The following is a 23,646-nucleotide window of genomic DNA, read 5'->3' as shown; positions in this document are numbered from 1 at the left end:
AATTTTTTTATTATAAGTCTGAATAATTGCAAAGAATATCATTTCCAACATGCTGTGAATGCTGACATTTTAAAGTAAGAGTGTTATAACATGTTTAAAAATGTGTCCAGTGGAACCTAAATGTCATGATGATTTCTCTCTGTGCCATCTTTCATTTAAATAACATGAACAAACTTTTTAACAATTCAAATATTCACGTTTCTCCCCTTTAAATCATATTTTCAATCTGCTCCCCCTATAGAATTTTAACCTAATCTAATGCATTTTTGTGCCTTAAAGTTTCTTATTGATAACTCTATGGTACTCTCTCCAAGAAATTACATAGAGTAATTTCATTTTTTTTAGTTTCCTGCGGCCACAAGGCTCTTAATGTTAAGAATGTTCCCCTAGATTCGGTTATTATTAAATATAATATCCAATAAAACCAACATGAGTTTATTTCAAATTTGGTAAAATGTGATTACACATAAAAAGTAAAATTTCATTTGAAATCAGTCTTTCTTCAAGATGAGTGAGTCTTTAAAAATGGTACATGTATCCATTACCAGAATGACACATGGGTTGAACAGTAATTTTCTTGTTAATGTTTATTGTTGGCTTTTTTTTTTCCTTTTGTGTTACACACACACCCTTGGAAGACTTGATCACCTAAATAGACTGGACTTAAAGGAATTTATTTCAGCAAATTCATTTAGTTCTTTTAACTCCTGAGTTATATGCCCAAATCCATGTGGTAGTCTATCATAAAAAATCATTCTTAATGATTTGTCAGCTCACAATTTGCTTGAATTCTCTTTCCATATTGTTGAATGCAAAGAATACCGCCACAGTTGCAAAAGGACTTGTTACTCAGTCCCTAGGGACTTGCACTTTTTCAATCAATTGTGCTTTTCCTACCTGCATAGGCAGTCATTAGCCCTTTGAGTCCTAGAAAACATGCATTCTGTTGATTTAAGAGCTTGTATGCCTTCCCATAAATATCACCACTTTTTCATCACTTTTAATGTAAAAAAAGTTTGTTAACCAGCTCATCTCATTCACTATACTTGGCTCCTAATGCCTTTCAGTTTTTTTCAGAAATATATTCTCAGTGATAAGGATTTGCTCGCATTGGGATATATTCAGCTACAAAGAGAAGCTCTGGAAATACCATGGACTCTAGTGGCCTCCTTGGTAGGAGTCCAGCTTCTCAGAGAGGCTGCTGAAGAGGGGACAATGTAGAAAGTGAAACCCGTACAAAGGGACACTACTATATTGATTCCATAGTTGTAGCAACTATGCTACATAAGTCAGTTAATGATAAAGGGAAAAAAAAAAGGGATAAGGGGGCATAGAACAATGCTGTACTATCTGCTCATATTTCTGTGAACCTAACATGATCTCAAAACATGAAAAATCTGTTAACTTAAACATGTACATATTTGTACTCACCAACTATGTTAGCTATCCATTGCTATAATCAAACCTGACATGAATAACAAGAAGGAGGAAAGATTTATTTATTTCAGAAGTTTCAGTCCATAGTCAGTTGGCTCCATTGTTTGGGCAACAGAACATCATGGCGGGAGGGTGTGGGGAGGAGAGGTACTCACATATGGTGCCTGGGAAGCAGAAAGAGAAGAAGGGGCTTGGGGCAAGAGATAGTCCCCAAGGGCGTGCCCTCAATAATCCACTTCCTTCAACTAGGTTGTATCTCCTAAGAGTCACTGCAAATTCCTCAATGGATTAATCCACTGATGAGGTCAGAACTCTCATATTCCTGTTACTTCTAGAAGTCTCACCTCTAAATATTCCCACACTGGGGACCACATTTTCAACATATGAGACTTTGGGGGACATTATGGAGCTAAACCATAACACCAATATATGTAGATAAATTAAAAAATAATACTGTAGAAGCTGGGCACAGTGGCACACACCTATAATCCCAGAAATTCAGGAGGCTGAGGCAGGAGGATTGCAATTTTTATGTCAGCCTGGACAACTTAGCCAGCACCTATGTCAAAATAATAATAATAATAATAATAATAATAATAATAATAATAGGTATATAATAGGTATATAGCTCAGTGTTAGAGCAACCCTGGGTTCAATCCCCAGTATGAGGGAGAAAAAAAAAGTCCTAGATTTTCACAGGACATGAAAACATTCCATTTATAGGGAAGAGTAACTTTTAAATCATAAACAATTCAAAGAAAAAGGCTAATAATTACAAACTTCACAAAAAACTCAGAAAAACATTAGCATGTTTTATCTAATTGACACATCTGTAGTATTTTTGCCTATATTGTTTAACCGAATACTCTTTGATGGTCTCTTCATATGACCATGGCTTTGCAACATCAATTTCTGTACACAGAATGGAAAGTTTAACACTCTAGCATGGTTGATTGAAATGCAATTTTTGTATTTATAGTTTAGAAATGTTTCTTCCAGATTCACAACTTGTTTTGGATAATATCATATTAAATTTAATCAAACCTAAGAAAACCTGAATTGAGTTTCTTTGATATTTGATACAAAGCAAAATAAGATTTCAGAACATTTATTTTTCTTGTGCTATGATCTCATCTTAAATAGTTTGTGAATTGAGAATTGGAAGCAGGCTTGTATAGGAGGGGCCTGGAAACAGGAATCTCAGAAAAACAGCCTCTGCCCCCTTCATTATATATTACATATTTGGACATCTTTTATGTTTAATATTTATGTAGATCTATGGTTTTCTTTTGCATATGATAAAATAATGCCTTTTCATGAAAAAGAAACTCACCGTCTCCTCATTACCTTTTTTGAAGTGCACAGTGACTTGTGGCCGAGGGTTACGTTACCGGGTGGTTCTCTGTATCAACCATCGTGGACAGCACGTTGGGGGCTGCAATCCACAACTGAAATTGCACATCAAAGAGGAATGTGTCATTCCCATCCCGTGTCATAAACCAAAAGGTAAATTTTTGTTATTTTTAATTTAAATCAAATGATGTTTTCCAGATCTCATTCCAATATCGCAGCTTTTTCTATTTCCGCTTATATTCTAATAGAAAGTGTCTTAATGACAGTTTGCAGTGGAGTTGTCCACCTTGATTAAGAAATTGAGCATATGTGATTTATTGAGGAGGCAAAACTGAGCCCCTGTGGGTTTGGTACATAGAGAGTGGTTCCTATCTGTGCACACTTGTGCTATGTACTTCTTTGATGCGCATCAAATAATATGATGCAGTTCCTGCCTTCAAGAAAACAAGGAGGAGAAAAGAAAGGGGAGGAAGGAAAAAGAGGAAGAGGAAGAAGAGCAGAAAAAGGAAGAAGTGGCAGAGGAAGAGGCGGTGGAGGCAGCTGTTCTGCTCCTCAAGATTTTTTTCTCCTTTGTTCTCACAGTACTTTGTATACACTCCTCCACTGAAGCATTAAATCTCTTGCAGGAGGAACACTGGCATGGTCATCATGTGTCATAGTGCTTGAAATGAAGATTTTTGGTTCCCGACTGAGGACTATGAGTGCATTTAGAATTTCTACAATAGTTCCTATCAGAGAAGGTTAATAAGTCTTGGCTTGATGAAATATATTCTCCTTTCTGTATACGATTACTTTCTTATATGTTAGGAAGGCACTATCAATCCTTATGACAAATAGCTTCCTTCTTGAAACGGATAAAAATTGTTCTCACCTATTTATAAAGAGGATTCCTCTTTAGTATTTTAGAAGGATGTTAAAATTCTCCCTTTTTATTTTTGGGTTCATTATCTATTCAAATAATCTCACAATTACCATTCAATCAACACATACTTGACTGAGTCTCTCTCACAGAAAATAACATCATTTGCCATGACAGGTGTACACGTTATATAACTGTCAGTAAAGCCCTTTCTCCTTTCTTTTGTATTCCATGGTACTTTCATAGACACTTTCTTATTATCTGTAATTTTCCTAGAGCAGCAGCCCAAAATTATTTTCTCTCTTATTTCACAACTAGATTTGTTTCTTTCCTCACATCTAAGGAGGCTTCAAAGGACAGAAGGAGGCACCAGTTTGCTCCTTCGTGCCAGATGTAATTACTAATCATCTCCCTTAGCAACAATTAAAGTTTGAGTAAACCATAGCACACACTCTCTCATACTCCCACTTTATTAACCTCCATGCTATCTGTTTTTCTCTATTAATTTCTTTGTTCAGTGGACAAAAGAATTTGTGGCAAAAGAAAGCAAGCTGATATTGTTGAAGTTAAGAGCTTTAATATGCAAAGAACAGAAAATGGTATTGATTTATGAAAGGCATTTTTATGTTTAATTTTGAGAACACATTCAAATGTATCATGGGGATCATTTGGGTTGCATTTTGTAATGTGTTAATTTAAAAACATGGCAGAAATTTTTATTAATTCCAGAATTCACCTAATGTACTGTGCTGAAGGACTCGACTTGCATTTGAAAAACATGACCTCTTTATTAATGACATTTTCAGCCAATAGTGATTCATATATCCAAAAACTTATGATTGATAATAATTAAGCTTATTATTTGTGTTCATTTTTTTCTTAGAAAAAAGTCCAGTGGAAGCTAAGTTACCTTGGCTGAAACAAGCACAAGAATTAGAAGAGACCAGAATAGCAACAGAAGAACCAACGTGAGTCCAGGGCCATTTGTGGGAGTAATAACATGATATATGTAATTTTTGTACTCATCAGAGTGCAATGATACATTCAGTATCCAAATGACCTGGGTTTGCAGACTCTAGAGAGCTTGAGTTGGCTAGAATGTTTCTATATTTCACAACTCAGCATCCCACTTTGGCAGTATCTGTGAGAAGCACAGAAAAGAACAGTGTCATTTAACTCAAAGCAGACCCAGTGTTGTGTTGCAATTAAGAGATGGGGATAATTTCTAGATTAACACATGATTTAACCAAGGACCATGACAGTATTATGCAAATAAACCAGTCATTCCATAGTGAAATCTTGGCCAAACTCTACAAAACCAGTTATGTTGAAGTGAATCCAGGTGACCTGAGTGCTTATAAGGAGCAATCCAGGGCTGATGTGGTATGGAGCAATGGGAAGCACATGGCATTATGGGTATCAGGACTTATATCAATTGCTATTAACTATGTGACCTTAGACAAGTCTTTATAGTTTCTTGTGTCACATTCTCCTTATTTATAAAAGGGGTAGGTTGAACTCAATCTCTCCGGGATCCATTCCAATTCAAAATTTCAGTGACTGCTATCCACAGGGTACAAGTCTGGATTGCAGGTGTCAGTCGCAATGCAGAATCAAGAGCAAATCAAAGAAGCTCTGTGGAAGCCAAAATATAGGGACCAAAAGCAAGGAAGGAGCCAAGGTGCTCTGAAATTTTTAGCACAGAAGTCTATTAGAATAGCTGCACCAATGATAGACTCGAGTAGTGGATAGCTGGTTCCATGTCAGACATGTTGAGTCTGTGGCAATGAGAAGCTATCCACAGAGAACATGTAGAACATGCAGAATGAGACAGGAGAGGAGATCTCAGCAGCAGTCTGGCCCATTTCCCTGAGAGATCAAGCCCAACCTGCCCCTTTTGTAAATAAGGACAGTGAGACACAGAAAATTTAAAGACTTCTCTAAGGTCACATGGTTAGTGAGCAGTGGTGGTTCTAAACTCGAATCTGCATGGTACTATGGGTCCATTTCCCCACACTAAGGCAGCTCTGGGACTATTTCCTCATAATAGCTCATACATTTCTTTTTTAGCACCTTCAGCAATGGGCAGAGTTTACAACTCATTCTTACATTGAACAACCCAAATTATTTGCAGTACTTTTTTTTTCTCCTGCTGAGCCAAAATATACCTCTTTCTAATTTCTGTTTTCTGAAACAGAAAAAATAAAAACACCATACATCTACTTCCTATTCCACGTGACAAGTTTTCATGAATTTGAAGAAAGCTGTCATGGATCCCAAGAGCTTTGTCTTTTCCAAGCTCATCATTCTTAGCCTTTTCAGCAGTTTCCATGTGTTGTTTTTAGATCCCTTACCAACCTTATGGCTCTTTTCAGAACATTTTCTCATTTGTCAATGTCCTTTCTAACTGTGGTCCAGTCCAGCTGTGAATCCCAGGAGACAGTGGCTTGCTTCTCTGTGAGAAGGCACTATGCCTTTAGCCATCAGGCCAAGAGCACTGGCACATCTCAGTGATGACACAGTCAGACTTTTCCACATGGACCTATGTCAGGCCCAAAAATGACCACAGAAGACACTGGATGCTGTGAGGGTGAATGACCCCAAAGTGACTGAAGGAAGAGAGGAGTGTTGGGCTCATGACAGATCCCAGAGGTCTAGAGGATCAAGGGGAACCAGAAAATATGGGCAGTGGAGTAATGTGTTCAAACCATAAAAACTCATTATTACAGAGACTGAAGGAGTCCAGGGTTCAGGAGGGGTAGCAGATAGGATTCAAATCTCACAGAAGGTCAAGGAAAAATTGGAGGAAGGAGAGAAAGTAAATTCATTGATAGGAAATTCATTTCCAGGTAATTTTACAGTAGTATCATTCAAAGGTCAGAGAAGGAAGCATTGTGGATATTTTAAGAAGTGAATTTCCAAATATGAAGGAAATGAGACAATGAGTAATTGTCTCCTAAAGGAAAGAGTGAAGATTGATAGGCTGATAGAAAAGGGTGTGTGTACATATGTGATTTTTGGTTGTCATTTTTCATTTGAAGTTAGGTCAGTCTTGACCTATGAAAAAGATAATAAGGATTTTATACAAGTAAGTCAACATCTGTAGGTTTCCAACTGTATGAGGAAGGCATTGGGCTAAACTGCTGGAACCCACCCACCCACCCACCGCACACATGTACTCTGCTCGCCACAGTATTATAGAGGAGGGAACCTATAGAAAGAAAGGGACTTGAGATCCCAGAAAGGAGCACGTTTGTGGTCCTGCAAGGAAAGTCATAAGACTTTTTAGTCCAGAACAGTTCTGGGTCTTACTGGATCCTGATGATATTTACCAAAATCTTTCCTGGTTTCAGCTCCTCCTCTCCGTTTCTATTGCCATCCCCATCCAGGACCTGAATTTGCTTACCAAGATACCTACCACAGCTTTGTCATTTGTTCCTCACTTGTTCCTCTTCTACCCTCAATATAGCCACCAGACTAGTCTTACTAAGGCATAGATCTTATTCTTCCTTTGCAATATTCAGAATATCCAAATGCATCCTCATCACCTAAAGATTTATCTTTGTTCAATAGGCCAGCACTTTAAAGGGAGTTGCCCTTCCTGGGCCCAGCCCCTTCCCTGGCCAATTTCTTGCTTTGGCTTGAAAGGGACACTCAGCCGCACAGACCTGTTGGCTGTTCTTGCCCATAGCAGATTGTCCCTCACCTCCACCCCTTTCACTGTTCTTTCTTATCTGTTGAGAATGTGCCCCTCATATTGTGTTCTTAAAAACTTCTATATTATAGAAAAATTAAAACCTGTATAGAAGAATATTATAATGGACCCCCATGTGCTCATCACTCACTGTCAACAACTATCACCTCAAAACCACTCTTTTTTATCTATACCACCAATACTGTTCCCACCCTGACAGACATGACGACATGACATGTCACTCATAAACACTTCAACGTGCATCTATAAAAAGGAAAGAGTATTTTTTATAATAAAAATATCATTTTTTAAAATGGTTGTCCTCAAATCACCTCTATCAGAATCACCTGTGTTACTTTTTAAACTCTGATTTCTGTTTCAGACACTGAGAGTAGAGACCTATTACCAATATTTTTTTTTCTTTTGGATCTGTGATTTTTTTTATTATAGTAAGACCTTATCAGCATAAAATTTACCATTGTAACCATTTTAAAGTAGACAGTTCAGTGGCATTACATACATTCACACTGTTGTTCTATCCATCTCCAGAACTTTTTCATCATCCCCAACATAAATTCTGAACCCAATAAATAATAACTCCCCATTTACTTCCCTCCTGCTCCACCCCCAGACCTTGGTACCTTCTATTCTTCTGTCTTTACAAATTCCAGTCACCAGCATTTTTAAACAAGCACCCCCTGGGTGACTCTGAGAGGTGGGTGGGGTATGTATCCAATTTTGGGAACCACTGGATCAGATGCTCCCAAAGTCCCTTCCAAAATCAGAAAATACTGTTCATATTATTGAATTAGAAAAGGGCAGTGCTGCATAAGCTACTGTGGTTCAGCTCATAGTCATTCCAAATCTATAGTTTCCGTCAGCCCCATTGACTTTGCTGGGGGTTCTTCCTCCCCTGTCCACAAGCAGAGCTAATATGCTCTTTACCCCCGAAGGATACCACCACCCTTCTCTCCCAGCCTGGAAGACTGGGCCAGCAGCACCTGATCCTCCAATGTGCACAGCTGCCTCTTCCCTACCTTCCCATATCTCCCCCTCTGAGGGATCCATGCAATCTTCCTGTGCAGTTCACACTGCCTGCCAGTTTCTGGCCTGTTCCTGGCCGTCTGGTGTAAAGTTTATAGTTTCCTGCCACTTCTGACTCTGTTCATTCCCTCAATTTCCAAACAAAACCACAGCGTATCTCAGCTTCCAGTTCATCCTTTTATTACCACTGTCTTTTGTGGCTTGGGGATGCTTACTGTTGACAATGGACGAGGAGATGAGCACAGCTGTATTTTAGATCCCTGGAGGAAAGCCTGCCAAACCAGCCTGGAGAAGATAAATATTTCTGCTTACCATGGCCCAAGCTCTGAATTTACATAGGGAGCGGATGTTCAAAAGGCTTTTTTTTTTTAATTAGGAAAATAAAAATTATAGCTTAGCTTATAAACTTAAGCCAAGGGAAGGGAATTGCAGTTTCAACCTTAGCTTTCAGCTGTGGAATGTGTCCATGGTCGATATGGTTCATCGGTTGGAAGTTGTTTTAAGTTCCTCCCTGGAGCCTTCTTCATTTCTATGGGATTCTCAACACTTCTGCAGTTTTGTTGTCCGAGCTCCCATTTTTCATATGTGAACACTAAAGAAACCAGACAGTCACTTTGCATGTTTTCTTCACTACTATTTTAGCTTCTCCATTGAAATTGTATGTGCCAAAATCAAATTAGATTGTATGCCAGGAGAATCTGTTTGCTAAACAATGACAAATATTGAGGGCTTCTTTTATGCCAGACCATGTTTAAGGGTTCAACATGGATTAATTCTCAATTTTCACAACAATCCTATAATATTATTATTGTCTTCATTTTGGGCAGAGGAAGCCAAGGCACAGAAAGAATAAGGAATTGTTCACCATTTCAGAGCTATCCCGTAGTGGACAATGATTCTACACAATTGGTGCAAGTTGAGCATCCCTAATCCAAAAATACAGAACTCACAGTGCTCTCAACTCTGAAGCTTTTTGAGCATAGATATGATACCACAAATAGAAAATTCCACACCTGACCTCATGGTGATGGGCTGTAGTCAAAATGCACTAAAAATATGTAGTAAGATTATCTTTAAGATATATGTATAAAGATTATAAGAAGCAGATGAATTTTGTGTTTATACTTGGATTCTACCCTTTAGATAGCTCATTAAGTATATGCAAATATTCCAGAATAAAAAATATTCAATATCTGAAACACTTCTGGTCTCAAGCATTTTGGATAAGGGAGACTCACTCTGTACTGGGAAGAACTGCAGTTTCATGTCACATGACTCCAATTCAAGTCTCACCAATCCAAGGTTGGTCTAATGGAGTAGACAGAGAAGTGAGTGCTATACTATGGTATTTTGTGGAGTGTAAGATTACAGTGTACTGTGATTACCTTATGGTAAGATGACATCATGTATCCTTAAGAATCAGGGATGGCTTCCTGGGCGAGATCATACAGGAATTGAGATCCTAATGTCCTGAGGTGTCAGAAGAACAGCAATTCAGATATTTGGAGTAGCTTGTGTGTAGACTGTTTAGGTAGTCTGAGTGTGGAAACAAGCCAGGGGGTGGAGTGGGGCAGTGATAGCAGCAGGGTTGCAGGTGGAGAAGTGAGCAAGTCCTGGAGATGTTCTGTGGTTCATTAAGGAGCTTGGATTTTTCTGGAGGCAGTGGCAGCCATTGAAGGAAAAGAACCTAATTGCTGCTGGGTTGCATTATAGAAAGATCTCTCTGGCTGTCTGCAGTTTGTTTCTGATTATTCTCTGTGATAAACAAAACAGCAACAAATCCCAGATGACACATCTCTAATTGTCTCATTAGGCAATATTTGCTGGAGTGGAGTTTCTGGGCCAGAAAACAGGCAGACACATTGAAGGCATTTAAATTCTACAGTCACATTTCCTTTCAGAAAATCGGTACTGATTTCTCCTGCCAGCAGCAGTAACAAAGCTCATCTTTTTTCCTGAAACACCTTAATTAACATTGGAAAATTATCTTTTTTTTTGGTGGGGCGGGGGGACTGGGGATTGATCCCAGGGATGCTTTACCACTGAGCTTCATCCCCAGCCCTATCTGTCTATCTATCTATCTATCTATCTATCTATCTATCTATCTATCTATCTATCTACGGAGACAAGATCTCACTAAGTTGCTCAGGCTGAGGCTGACCTTGAACTTGTGATCATCCTGCCACAGCTTCCCAAGTTGTTAGAATTACAGGCATGTGCCCTCAGGGCCTGCTGGGAAGTTACCTTTTTTAAAAATACTCTTTTCTAGTAATCTTTATGGTTTTATATTTTACACTGAGCTTTGATCCAGAAGGAATTTACTTTGACATGTCATAGTAAAAAATCAGTCTGACTTAATTTCTTCCCAAACAACTTCATAACTTAGCACCATCTATTGAATAAACTACTCATTTTGATTTTAAAATGTCATCATTCTGTAAAGTATGGCATTACTGGTGCCATACTATTTGAATTATTTTATCGTTTTAATCAGGATGTGCAGTTACTCTTTTTTAAAAAAAAATTTTTAATATTTATTTTTTAGTTTTCGGCAGACACAACATCTTTGTTTGTATGTGGTGCTGAGGATTGAACCCGGACTGCACGCATGCCAGGCGAGCGTGCTACCGCTTGAGCCACATCCCCAGCCCATACTCACTTAACATTCTATAAAATTTTAGAGTTGTATTGTCTGTGTTTGTCCGCCCCCCCCCGCCGCCCATACCCCTGCCCAAACCCCTGCCCAAATTGCCTTAGATGTCAGAACTGGAACTGCATTATTTCTAAATTAAGCAAAGGAGAACAAACATCTTTGTAATTTTGAGTTCTTCCTGTTCAAGGAATAAAGCGTACTTTGTCTTTGGGCTCAGAATCTCCTCAGGTTTTTAAAGTTTTAGTTGTATCAGGTCTGCATATTTCTTATACATAACAAACTCATGGATTTTAAGTAATTTTTCTTATACTTTTAAAAGTTTTTCTCATTTGTAAAAATAGAAAAATAATGACAACTCCTGAAGTTGTTGTGTAAATTATATTAAATAATGCATGTAATATGCTTAGCATATGGCCTGGCAGCAAACATTGTTAGCTGAATTCTGGGAAAACTGGTAATTTTAGGATATGCACTATATATCTGTATTTCTTTACAGATACACATACATTTATAGTTATAGACTACTTTATTAAATTCTTTTATTTTTTTCCGAAAAATTTCAGTTAATTTTACTGTTTTTTCAAAATTATAAGGTCATCTTCAAATAGTAATATTTTTTTTGTCTATTCTGTTTATTCTTTTCTAATATGTGCATCTGCTTTTCTGACCTTCTGTTTTATTTTAATTTGTATTTTAAAATCTCATTTTGCTTATCCTTATACATTTTATGTTTCTGAAGTCATTTCATTTTATTTGTATCTTCTATGGTTTCATAAATCAGAGACTCTTTTTAATAGGAGAATTTAATCCATTTAAATTGGTTACCATTACTAAATAGTTATGATCTCCATTTTCCATCACCAACAAAAGTTTTCTTTGTAGCCCATCCCTCCTTCTACCTCATAATATCTTTAATTACTTCTTTTCTTTCTTTCTGAACACCATATTAACTTCTAAGTCCTCCCTGTGTCATCAGTTTGATCTTCAGTCATGTCTTTTCTGCTTTTTTTCCCTTGTTCTGAATTACTTCTTTTTTACATCTTCATTTTATTTTTATGTGGTGCTGAGGATCGAACCCAGTGCCCTGCGCATGCCAGGCGAGTGCGCTACCGCTTGAGCCACGTCCCCAGCCCCTGAATTACTTCTTAGATTTCTAATTGTCTTTTTACATTTCACAGTTGGTTTCCTCAGCTCTGCAGTTTTCCATTTTATTCCATTGTTTCATTGTCTCATATCTAAACTCCCATGTGAGTGAATTCATGTTCTTAAGGCCTTCTGTTGTACAGAGATGCAGGGAACACACTGTTGTCCTCTGGGTGTGTTTCACCTGGAAGTGGCTCTTCAGTGTTCTCATATGACTATGTTCCTTTCTTGCCTTTAAAAAAATATATTACTAGGAGTAGTGGGGAGAGAGTAAGAATTTTGTGGATATAATAATAAGAAGAAGTAATACAGATAAAATCATATTAGATATACATATCCAAAGTCCATCATTTGGCCACCCTTGATTTAGTGGGTAATAATTTAGGATAAGAAACAAGTGCTTCATTCAGCCAGATTGTGAAATACCTTTAATATTTTAAAGAAGATTCAGCATCTTAGTGCATTAACATAGTAAATATGAAAGAATATTAAAGCTTTGTGTATTTCGCAAAAGGCATATAAGATAGCCTATAGGTTAGCCCCTAAACATTGAAACATTCTTTACAACATCTCTTTACAACATCTGTTGTAAAGAATAAGCTCATGGGGCTGGAGTTGTGGCTCAGTGGTACAGCGCTCACCTAGCACATACGAGGCCCTGGGTTCGATCCTCAGCACAACATAAAAAAAAAGGTATTGTGTCCAACTACAATTAAAAAAAAAAAAAAAAAAAATATATATATATATATATATATATATATATATATATGTATATATATATAATATACAATTAAAATATATATATAAATAAGTTTGCAAAAGACTCAATAAATATTGGTGAAAATCTCCATATTTTAAAATAAATTAAAGGAGGTAGAAGGAGGGATGGGCTGCAAAGAAAACTTTATTAGAATTTAAACTCCTATTAGAATTTATGTCTACATGATGATTTATTTATTACTAAATATTGAAAACATAAACTTTTGTAACAATAGTTTGTTCTTATCATAGCACAGAATTTGATTTTTTATACAGATGCAAGAGTAGGGCATAGTTTTTTGTTTTCTGTTGTTTATAAGATCTGAAAGTTTGTTAACTGCATAATGGATAGTTAACTGCATAATAGAAGTGCAGCACCCCAAATGAATTCCCTCTGAAGGCAGATGGTTATGTTTTCCTTTGTTGATTGCCTGACACTATTCCTGTTACAGCCTGTGTGTGACCTCCTTTCCTGGCCCTGTGATTTTCCTTAGGTTCATTCCGGATCCCTGGTCAGCCTGCAGTACCACATGTGGGCCGGGCATACAGGTGAGAGAGGTCAAGTGCCGAGTGCTGCTCACATTCACACAGACAGAAACTGAGCTTCCAGAGGAAGAGTGTGAAGGCCCCAAGCTGCCCACAGAGCAGCCATGCCTCATTGAAGCTTGTAACGAGAGTCTTGCATCGAGAGAGCTGGACGTCCCTCTCCAAGAGAAGGACAGTGACATGACTTACGACTGGGAGTATGCTGGCTTCACTCCTTGCACAGCAACATGCTTGGGAGGTACTTGAACCTTTGCTTAAGGGACAGTTATGTCATGTTTTTCTAGTGGTTTGAGAAGTTACCAAATTGGGTAAACAAGATAAGCACACTAGCAGAAGTCTAAAGGGGATAAAGTCATTCCAACAACTGAAAACTAGGCTTTTCTTTCATGTTTTTAGCTATTATTTTAGAAAGGCAAAAGGTAATGGGATTGTAACCTAATAAAAAAAAATCATGTGTTTCTTGGGCAGTAAGAATCTGCATAACTGAGATGGGTTGGGCCTCACTGGCTAACATTGGATAGATAGGGAAATGCAGAATGGATAAGTCGAATCCATCTGGCATTGAAAATACACATCGAGGGAGCCTTGAATTATCACAGAGGATGCAACTTTCGGTCAGAGCTTGTCCTGCACATTGGGACAGGAACCAGTGCAGAAGGAACCAGTCACCATGATTTATATGTGTGTGTATGGATGGATGACATGCATAGGCAGGAAGCCCTGTTAGGATTAAGAAGGGTTTGTGTAGCCTGACCCCTCAGGGTACAGAAGTTTCCCTCTGGATTATTTAAGCACTACAGGATCCAAAAGCAAGCAGATGAGCAGGAAACAGACATACAGATAGCCATTCTTTAGGGCTCTGTTGAAAGGAATAGAAATTATCAAAAAGAAAGCTAGTTCTTTTACCAACACGAAAGAGATAGCCTCTCTAGAAACCCAGGGCCCTGAACACCGTGTCCTCTGACTCCTCATCGTGGCTTCTAGCCAGCTGCCCTAGAATTTACCTGAGCATATTCTGAGTCAGTCCCAGCCAAAGCAAGGAACATACAGGGAGCCACTGCCTCAGAGACACTGGCTCAGAAGAACCTTCCTCACCCCCAGGGGGTCCTGCATCCTTTGCTTGGAAATCCTTATTGATCTTGGAGTGTGTTATACGTGAACCCCTCACCTTTTGTTTCCTAAACTCTTGAGACTGAATTTTCAATCCTTGCCATAATCCTCGCTCCATAAATCAATGGTATCTATCTTTCTTGTTGCTGTGTGATTCAACCCTAAACCAGCCTATCCTTGACACCTCTTCTCTAAAATTGCCAGAGTGGCATGTGCCTCAACCGGAGGTAGGTCTCATCCAGCATTTCACATGGAGGAATTTAGGAGAGGAATCCTTAGCTGCCTCTGGAGTCTTTCTTCCTGTCTTGGGAAGAAAGACTTCTCCTTAGTTCCTAGAAGTTTATTCCATCCAGCTAGGAATTTAGCCTTTCTGGTTCTTTTGGAGCGTACACGTTTGCTGTGTCTCTTCCCTCCACGACACATAGTCTCAGTTGCCCCCAACACTGCCTTGTGTCTGTTCCTGCTGAAAGCTTAATCCTCTCTCCATGTTCATAATTCTGGATACCTCTTTATGTATGTATGTATACATGTCTTGGAAATCTTAGCACTGACACGCCCTTGGCAATTTGCAATGTGGTCCTTTCTCTCCATGAGCCTAGGGAAACCCTGTAGAGATGGCCACTGACAATCACATAATCACTGTACTAGGTGCCGGGAACTTTCTACTACATAAGTACAAAATGATAAATATCTGCACCACTTCTCAGTCACCACATTGCTGCAATCTTATCAGGGACTTGGAGCTGTATCTTTCATTAGGAAAGCAAGAATGAGTCCTCTTATTGTTTACCCACCCCCAAATCTATTTCATTAATCTCAAGCTTTTAAATATTGTCATTGATAAAAATCTGTGTATCTTCTATTACTCTGTCATCTATGATTTCAATTCTTCTCCTCTTAATATGGGAAAAGACAATATGTTGTACCCTTAGAACTCAATAGACCATTTGGAATGGAACCCCTCAAAGATGACCAAGTCAATTCTAATTCAGTTGGGAGAGTCAATTCTAATTCAATTCTAATTCAGCTGCTGTTAGACCTCATTTTTTGGAGCCTGATACTAAAATGCTAGCATTTGCTTTTTTGTCCCCAGCACCCACTGAGATGACTATGGACTCCCCTTCCCATATGAGTGCACCTGCTGGAGTGATTTTCTGTTTTTTTTTTTTCTGTAGTAGTTTTATTGAGACATAATTTACAATTATATAGTTTATGGATGTGAAATATACAGTATAGTCTTTTTTAGTATATTCACAAAGATGTGTAATCATCAACCTAGTCAATCTTAGAACCCTTCAAACCTCAGTCCCCGGCAACCACTGATCTATTTTGTGATGGTTCTAGACATTTCTTTTAGTGGAATCCTGCAATATGCGTCCTCTATGACTGGCTTCTCTCACTTTTAGCTTAGTGTTTTCATGATTCATCCATGTTGTGTCTGTTTCAGGACTTTGTTCCTTCATATGGTCAAATGGTATTCCATTATGTGGTCACACCACATTTTATTTAGACATTCACCAATTGATGGCAATTTGGGTTATTTTCATGTTTTGTATATTATGCTATGAACATTCATGTAACACTTTTTGTGTAGACATATATTTTAATTTCCCATGAGTATGTACTTAAGGGTAGATAGAATAACTTTTTTTTAATTTAATTTTATTTATTTTTTTATTAGTTGCTCAAGACAATACAATGATCTTGACATATCATACATTTGATTCAAATAGGGTATGAATTCTCATTTTTCCACGTGTACAGATTGCAGGATCACATTGGTTATACATCCATGTGTATACATACAGCAATCTATTTAAAGCATAAATGTTTTATGAAACAATGTGAAACTTGACTAATGAGATTATCTTTATCTTCCCAGTGGACCTTTTGTCCTGCTGTGGGAAGAAAAACTGTGAGAAATGCCACTCAGTATGCAGATGGATATTTGATTTTTTCCCCCTTGTACTAGGGATGGGATCCAGGGCTTCTCACATGCTAGACAAGTGCTTTACCCCTAAGCTACAGGTACTTTCTTTCTGCTGTAGTCTTGTAAATCTGGAATTTGTTTTACAAAATTTGACAGAGCTCAATTTGGTAATCTTTCAACACTTAGTTAAGCAGCCTCTTAGCCCTGTAAGGGTGTACTTTACTGTGCAATTCTGGGATTAAAATGAACCTTGAGCACCCACTAACCTAAATTTTACAGTTGAGGAAGCTCAGAGAACCCTTGACTACCTCTTAAGTGAAAATGAACAACTTGTCATTCTTTAGAAAGGATTGGTTAGTTGAACTATATAAGTGAATATAATAAGCTTTATAACTTCATAAAAAGTTATGTTTTTAATTTCTTGGGTTCAAGTTTAAAAAATGAATAAACTCTATAAAACTGAAGAGCTAAGGTGTGGAACCAAAATTCTCTACAAAAACTGGAAATTGAGTGCTTATTTTGTTAGACCCTATGAATTTTTACTGAGTTCTGTGCTAAATATCAGGAATATAAAATGAATGATGAATGATGGAGCACAGATTTTGATTATTTCGATTTCATTATTTCAAACACAATTCTTATAATCACTGACATTTGCCTCTCTGTGACCTCTTTTATCATAGTTCTAGAACCTGAGCCCCCACAAGTCCACTTATATGTGAATGTGGGCTTTTAAACCCTCACTTTGGATAGCAGAGAGGACAAGCCTGTGATGACTGACATCACAGTGAGATGAATTCTCAAAGCCATGAAGTTATTTCTTAAATACCCCTATTCTGGTAGAAGAGTAACAAATACAAATTACAAATTCTGAAAACAAAAATTTTGGCCACATCTTCAAATTCTGTATATTTGCTAGCTTATCTTCACATCATAGGGGAAATAAAACCGTTTTTTGAAATTGTTGATGCTGAAGTACCTTGCATAAGTCTTCTTTCACATTAGAGTAGCAAATAGCAAGAGAGTTCTTTTTTAATTCCTGAAAGTGGGATGAATCCAGACATACTCAGTCTCCAGCTTCCATAGTGCATGTGTGTGTGTATACATGTGCGAGTGCAAGTGTGCATGCCTGTGCAGGCAGGGAGGTAGGTAGGCTGGGCGGGTGTGCAGCACTGCATGTGTGTGTGTGTGTGTGTGTGTGTGTGTGTATACCCCTTTTTAGTGCCCTCTGGGAAGAATTTGCTACATCATAAACATTCCTTACCAAAGTCCTTTCATATTTTATACTGTTGTTGTCTTTACCTATATATTTTCTAACAGCACAGGCTAGTACTAAATGGACTTGTGAGGTCTGACCCCTGCTCTGCTGCTCTCTTTGAGATATTTATTGAAATTTGTAGATGGGTGGTTCATTTTTATGTAATGGGGAAAGCCATGCCTACCTCACTGGGAATAATGAAAGGATTAAATGTGAGTATTAAATAGGTGATATTGGAGAAGTGTTTAATCATAATGCCTGGTTCATGGTACGTAATGAACATCAGTTGGGTTATTATTGCTGTGATATAATAATAGGGTATTTCTTTTACATTAGAATGCTGATTATTTTTTCTCTTTTTAAAAATTTTCTCTCTCTTTTTTTTTTTCTCCATTGGGACTGGAGATGTAACTCATTGGTAGAGTGCTTGCCTAACACGCTCATGACCCTGGGGTTTAATCCCCAACACCATAAAAAGAAACAAAAATAAGAACAACACAAAACTGACATTGTTGAATCTCTTAATATTTTAATAGTTTTCCTGCTCATTTTTATGAGTTTTCTATGTAATCAATCTGCAGATATTGAAGATTTTATTCTTTCTACAAAATATTTATCATGTTTCATATCTGATTGCTTGTCTAGAATTTCACAAACAATAGTTCATAATGTGGATAATATCAATATTGGCTTGGTCCTAGCAGTAATGGAAATCTATGGTTTTTTTTTTCATTTCAAACAACATTTATCAAATAGTTAGTATGTGTTTCCGTGTAGTAGGTTGGGTGATAGGGAATCAGTAGCTCCTAACTTTGCAACTCCATTCTAATAGGGTAAGGGCATTAATCACATGATCACACACATGTGTACAGTTACCACTGGTGATAGCAGCTGCAAAAAAAGAATGTGATACTATGAAAGCATACAAGAGAGGGAACTTGGCTTAATTAGTAAAGTAAGGGAAAGCCTAAGCAAAGGAGGGTTGGGGGTGGGGGGGGGCTGAGAGAACTTCCCAGAGAGAGCATGTGCAGAGGCCCTTGATGTGCAGCAGGGTATGTGACACACTTCCTGACCTGAAGGAGCCAGGTATAGCTGGGGTATTGACAGTAAGGCAGAGCTCAATGTGAAATGATGCTAGGGAGGAAGGCGGAGGCCAGAAAATTGAGGCACAGCAGGCCAGTTTGATTTGGATCTTTGAAGATCATAGGAAGCCATTCTAGTAATTAAAGAGGGAGTGACCAATTTTTTATTTATTTCCACCCTCTCTCATCATAAAGAGTGGAACATAAGGCACAAGAATAGACATAAGGGACAACAGGAAGCTATTGCCTTTTCTAGGCAACGCCAGGCATGGTGGTGCACACCTGTAATCCCAGTGATTTGGGAGGCTGGGGCAAGAGGATCACAAGTTCAAAGCCATCCTTAGCAACTTAGTGAGGCTGTAAGTAACTTAGTGAGACCCTGTCTCAAAATGAAAAATAAAAGGGCTGGGGATGCAGCTCAGAGGATAAGTACCCCTGGATTCAATCCCTAGTACAAAAAAAAAAAAAAGAAAGAAAGAAGGCAAGCTTGTTCTGGAGTAGGGATGGTGGTGGTGTCAGGGAAGGTAGAGGATGACTTTGAGAGATGTAGAAGAGTCTGTCAAGGGAGAGGGTGAACAGGAAGGAGTTGGTTAATCTGAGTCTGAGCCTTCTTTTAGAAGGTGATGAGTGTCCAGTTTGAGGAGGAAAACAATGAATTCATTTAATATTTTTAAGGTGCCTTTAGACTTTCCAAATGGAGATGCCACATAGCAGTCAGGTGTGTGATTCTGAAGCAAAGGGGAGACATCTGAACTGCAGATGCACAGAGGTGTGGCTGAGAATTTTCAGGAAGAAGATATATGTGAAGAGTGTGTTAAAGTCAAAGTCATGAGGAAAATCAACATTTAATGGCTAGGTGGAGGACACAGAGCTGCAAAAATATACAAGGAGAAAAGATCAGTAAGATGGGGAGAAAACACAAGGGTGTGGTATGGTGGGATTGCAAGGAATTCAGAGTTGACACTGGGCTCAGCAATGCAAAGTCAGGGGTGACCAAAGAAAGGGTCTTTTCGGTGGAATAGCAGAGATGGAGGCCAAATTTAAGAGAGCTGAGGAATTACTGAGAGATGACAAAATGGAAATGAGCAGATTTTTTTTTTTTGGGGGGGGCAATATTTGGCCATGATAGGACAGAGAGGAGATGACTGGACTGCATCATGAGTTGAGGGGGAGTTGGGTGTGTATGTGTTGTGTTGGGTTGGGTTATTGTCAGATAATCTTGGATAATATTTGAAAGACCTTGAGAAATCTCCAGAATGAAAGTGAAAGGCAAAGTAATCCAAAGGTGGGTTTCTATGCTTATGAAAGAAAGTTGCTACCTGGTAGTTTCTGTTTTGTGTGCATGCATGAATATTTTTTCAGAGGGATTGGGTAGGTGAGAGGACAGGCTTTTGAGGTCACAATGTAGTAGTATTTTATGGCAGACTGATCTGATAGTATTTAATTTAGGATTTTGCATATATTTATGAGTGACACTGATGTGTGTAGGTATACTCTGTTATGTAGAGTGGAATACCAGAGTGCCTTCCTGCAAACAGTGGAACGAGAATAAAAATTGAATGGGCTCGCTTTGGGCTCGTTTATACATGCTCCCTGTGGAGACGTGTTCCCGACATGGTACATTAGCTGTCACTGTTTTGTTCTCTGTGAATCCCTTCAATCATGACAGGCCTCAAGCTGTAGTTTTTTCCAGCTACTCTTAATATAATTGGTCACTTCCTCTCAGGCTCCAGTGATGTTTATGATACCCTTCATAGGACCAAATGGCTTTGGACAACCCTTAATCTTTACCAGCTGTCTCTTCAACTGGCTCCTCACCTATTTGGAGCGCTGTGAAACTGGAATGTTTAGTGATGCGTGATACTGTTCTTTGGCTCTTCTCTGAGTCCATAACATATGATGCTTCCCCTAGTTTTCATTACCTTAGAGTTTATGTGTTTGCTACTCTATCATACCAGTTTATCTGCAGATTAAAAAAAATATTTTAATTGTTCTTTTCAGAACAATGGCTCTAGGCCTGTATCTGTGTGTGTTTGTGTATGTGTGTCATTTTGCATTTTAAACCAGTCAAGACTCTTATATACATATGAGGAACCCAACTCAAACTAATCTAAGCCAACAAAAAGGAATGTGTTAGTTCGTTTTTGGCTTTGCTTCTCTCCTAGAGTCTGTGTTTTACCCTTTAATCATTAATTTATTTCTTGATGAAGACTTGGAGTATATATGTGTAGTCATGCGGCACTGCATATGTAACTGTGATCCCTTAAGGTTATATCACCAAGTGATATCATAGCCATATGCATTTGTATAAGTACACTTTGTGATGTTGTCACAGTAGTGACAAAATCACCAGGAATGTATTTCTTAGACCTTGTCTCTGTCATTAAGTGACATATTTAATAAAAGAAAGAAAGAAGGAAAAAGATCCTTTTATCATAACACTACTGAAGTCAAATGTGAAGTAAATGTTGTCACTTTGTGCCAGTCAGGGAATTTCCTGGAAAAATCATCCTGAAATTTCAATTCTTGATTTAATTTAAATATTTAAATGCATAGTTGCAATTACTGCCTGGAATTTGACAAGTAGAAGATGAAACTTATATTTATAATTTTTAACTTTTGTTTTACTGTTGTTGCTGCTGGGCATTGAACCCAAAGGTGCTCTATCATTGAGCTGTGTCCACAGCCCTTTTTATTTTTTGAGACAGGGTCTTGCTGAGTTGCCCAAGCTAATCTTGAATTTGTGATCCTCCTGCCTCAGACTCCTCAGTTGCTATAATTACAGGTGTGCACGACCATGTCCAGCTATTTTACTTTTATTTTTTAAGATAATTGTTTGATGAAACCTCTTGAAGTAGAAAGTGTCAAGGTCACATCGTAAGACCAGCATGGCAGATGAGAAATATTTTGTGGCTATCTTTGGAAAATGATTCTATACCAAAAATATGCCAAATCATCTAGTAAAATTTTAAATTCTTTTCAACAAACTTGCTGCAAGACAGAGAAGTGTGTCACAAGTATTTGACAATTCCATTCAAAAATGGTTAAAGTAGTGCTTAAAGTCTCCCCAGCTAGTCTCCAAAAAATATTCATAATAGTCTCAATATATTTTCTAAAGAATTTTTAATTCAAATTAAACTGTATTCCAAAGGAAACTGGATTTTTCTCAGATTAAAAAAGAATGAAACTACTATAAAATGAACATTAATATACATGTTAAGTCACTAAGGAAGCTTTGATATTTGCAAATAAGAACCAGTTATGAAGTTGTAGCAGTATTTTCTTACATTTCAGGTTAGCCAATGTTTATTTTAAAAGTTCAAGGAAGATGCATGTAGATTTAAAACTGCATCCCACTATGTCAGGCACCATAAAATTACAACGGAAGGCAGCAGGAGAAAATTTGTTGGAAAGAACTGAGTATTCAAATATATATTTTATAAATGTTTTTGGCCTATACTGCATTCTGCAGAGTGCTGTAAAATGATTGGATTGAAACATGGCATTTGGAAAAAGAACCACAAGTTGTAACGTAATGGAATGTGCATTCTAACATGAAACTGACTACATTTACATATTTCAAATAGCATGGTCAGGGGCTGTTACCATTCTTATTTGACTTTTTTAATCAAAATTTTGATTTATATTTTATTCAATTCCAATTTTATAGTAATTCTCTTTTGTCTTAACAGACAAAGAAGAGCGGTGGAAAACATGGGCTTTGGGGTGAGACAGATCTTTGTGGCCTCAGAGGAAAAATACACTTGTGGAAGTTCTTATTGGAACAAGGAGCAGTCACTACTTGGGGATGTATTACATTTTGGAGGCAGGGAATTTAATTTTTAGTTTTTAATCTGCCACATTTTGCTGTCTGCGTTTCTTTCCAAACTTCAGTTTCCTTATTAAATTAATAAAATGGAGATAAGAATATCATTTTTGGCTTCACAAGATAATTTTGGGCTCAAATAACATAATGAAAGTACTTTGTACACTTTCTCAATGGAAATTATTGCTATGTTTTGTTAGCAATCAAAATATTACTAATTATGGTAACAGTGAATAGCATCTCAAACCATAATGAAAAATTTTGAAAGTTATACATTGGATTTGGCACATATGAAATGATATAGAGCAAATGTGATTCTTTGGCAGCTGGCATGAAAATTCCTCTTAGGGAAACTGTTGTACATTATGGGAAGGATCATTGTAATGATTCTTTTGGAGGGACTCCTGGCTTCAAGTACATTTAGATGCAGGTAAGTCTGAGGGTAGATGGAGAATCAAATGTGTCAAGATGAGTGGGCTTGGGGGAGAGAGAGAGAGGAGAGGGACTGTGCTTAAAATGTGAATGAAGGACTTCAAAGATGGGGAGACTTTGGGTCATGTCAAGGTGTTTGCTTGTACTTGTGCCCTGAAATTCATCCTGCAGCCCCATGATGTAGTTGAAAGGGCAGCAACCTAAGAATGAGAAGACCTAAGACCTTGTTTTCTTTCTCTCTACAATAAGCTATTCTATGTCATTTGCATTTTTTTCTCTTACCACCCTCCAGGCCATCAAGAAGCCATAGCAGTGTGCTTACACATCCAGACCCAGCAGACAGTCAATGACAGCTTGTGTGATATGGTCCACCGTCCTCCAGCAATGAGCCAGGCCTGTAACACAGAGCCCTGTCCGCCCAGGTATGTGCTGTCTTGTATTCCTGGCATATATTGTGTCTGGAGGGTAACACTGCCCCCCTGCTGAGAAACTCAGCTGTGCATAGCGACTCAAGACTCAC

The 23,646-nt window shown here is 37.9% G+C and overlaps 1 protein-coding gene and 1 long non-coding RNA gene across 3 annotated transcripts in view; one reads left to right on the top strand and one right to left on the bottom strand.

Annotated features, from left to right (window-relative positions):
• The window catches only part of Adamtsl3 (ADAMTS like 3), a 321,518-nt gene that overhangs the window by 199,651 nt on the left and 98,221 nt on the right, over positions 1–23,646 (top strand). For both annotated transcript variants that reach the window (XM_071608576.1, XM_071608575.1), the window contains exons 14-17: positions 2,796–2,943; positions 4,533–4,617; positions 13,437–13,726; positions 23,419–23,548. In XM_071608576.1, the coding sequence (XP_071464677.1) occupies positions 2,796–2,943; positions 4,533–4,617; positions 13,437–13,726; positions 23,419–23,548 (653 nt within the window). The remainder of the gene's footprint in view (positions 1–2,795; positions 2,944–4,532; positions 4,618–13,436; positions 13,727–23,418; positions 23,549–23,646) is intronic.
• Positions 1,563–8,424, bottom strand: LOC139704738 (uncharacterized). The gene is made up of 3 exons (XR_011706710.1): positions 8,381–8,424; positions 2,785–2,885; positions 1,563–1,601 (listed from the first exon to the last, which is right to left on the bottom strand). It is a non-coding gene; the product is annotated as an uncharacterized lncRNA (long non-coding RNA).

The sequence above is a fragment of the Marmota flaviventris genome, chromosome 2 (genome assembly GCF_047511675.1).
Source record: "Marmota flaviventris isolate mMarFla1 chromosome 2, mMarFla1.hap1, whole genome shotgun sequence".
In the NCBI taxonomy this organism is placed as follows: Eukaryota; Metazoa; Chordata; class Mammalia; order Rodentia; family Sciuridae; genus Marmota; species Marmota flaviventris.
This window is presented reverse-complemented; position numbering and strand designations above follow the sequence as displayed.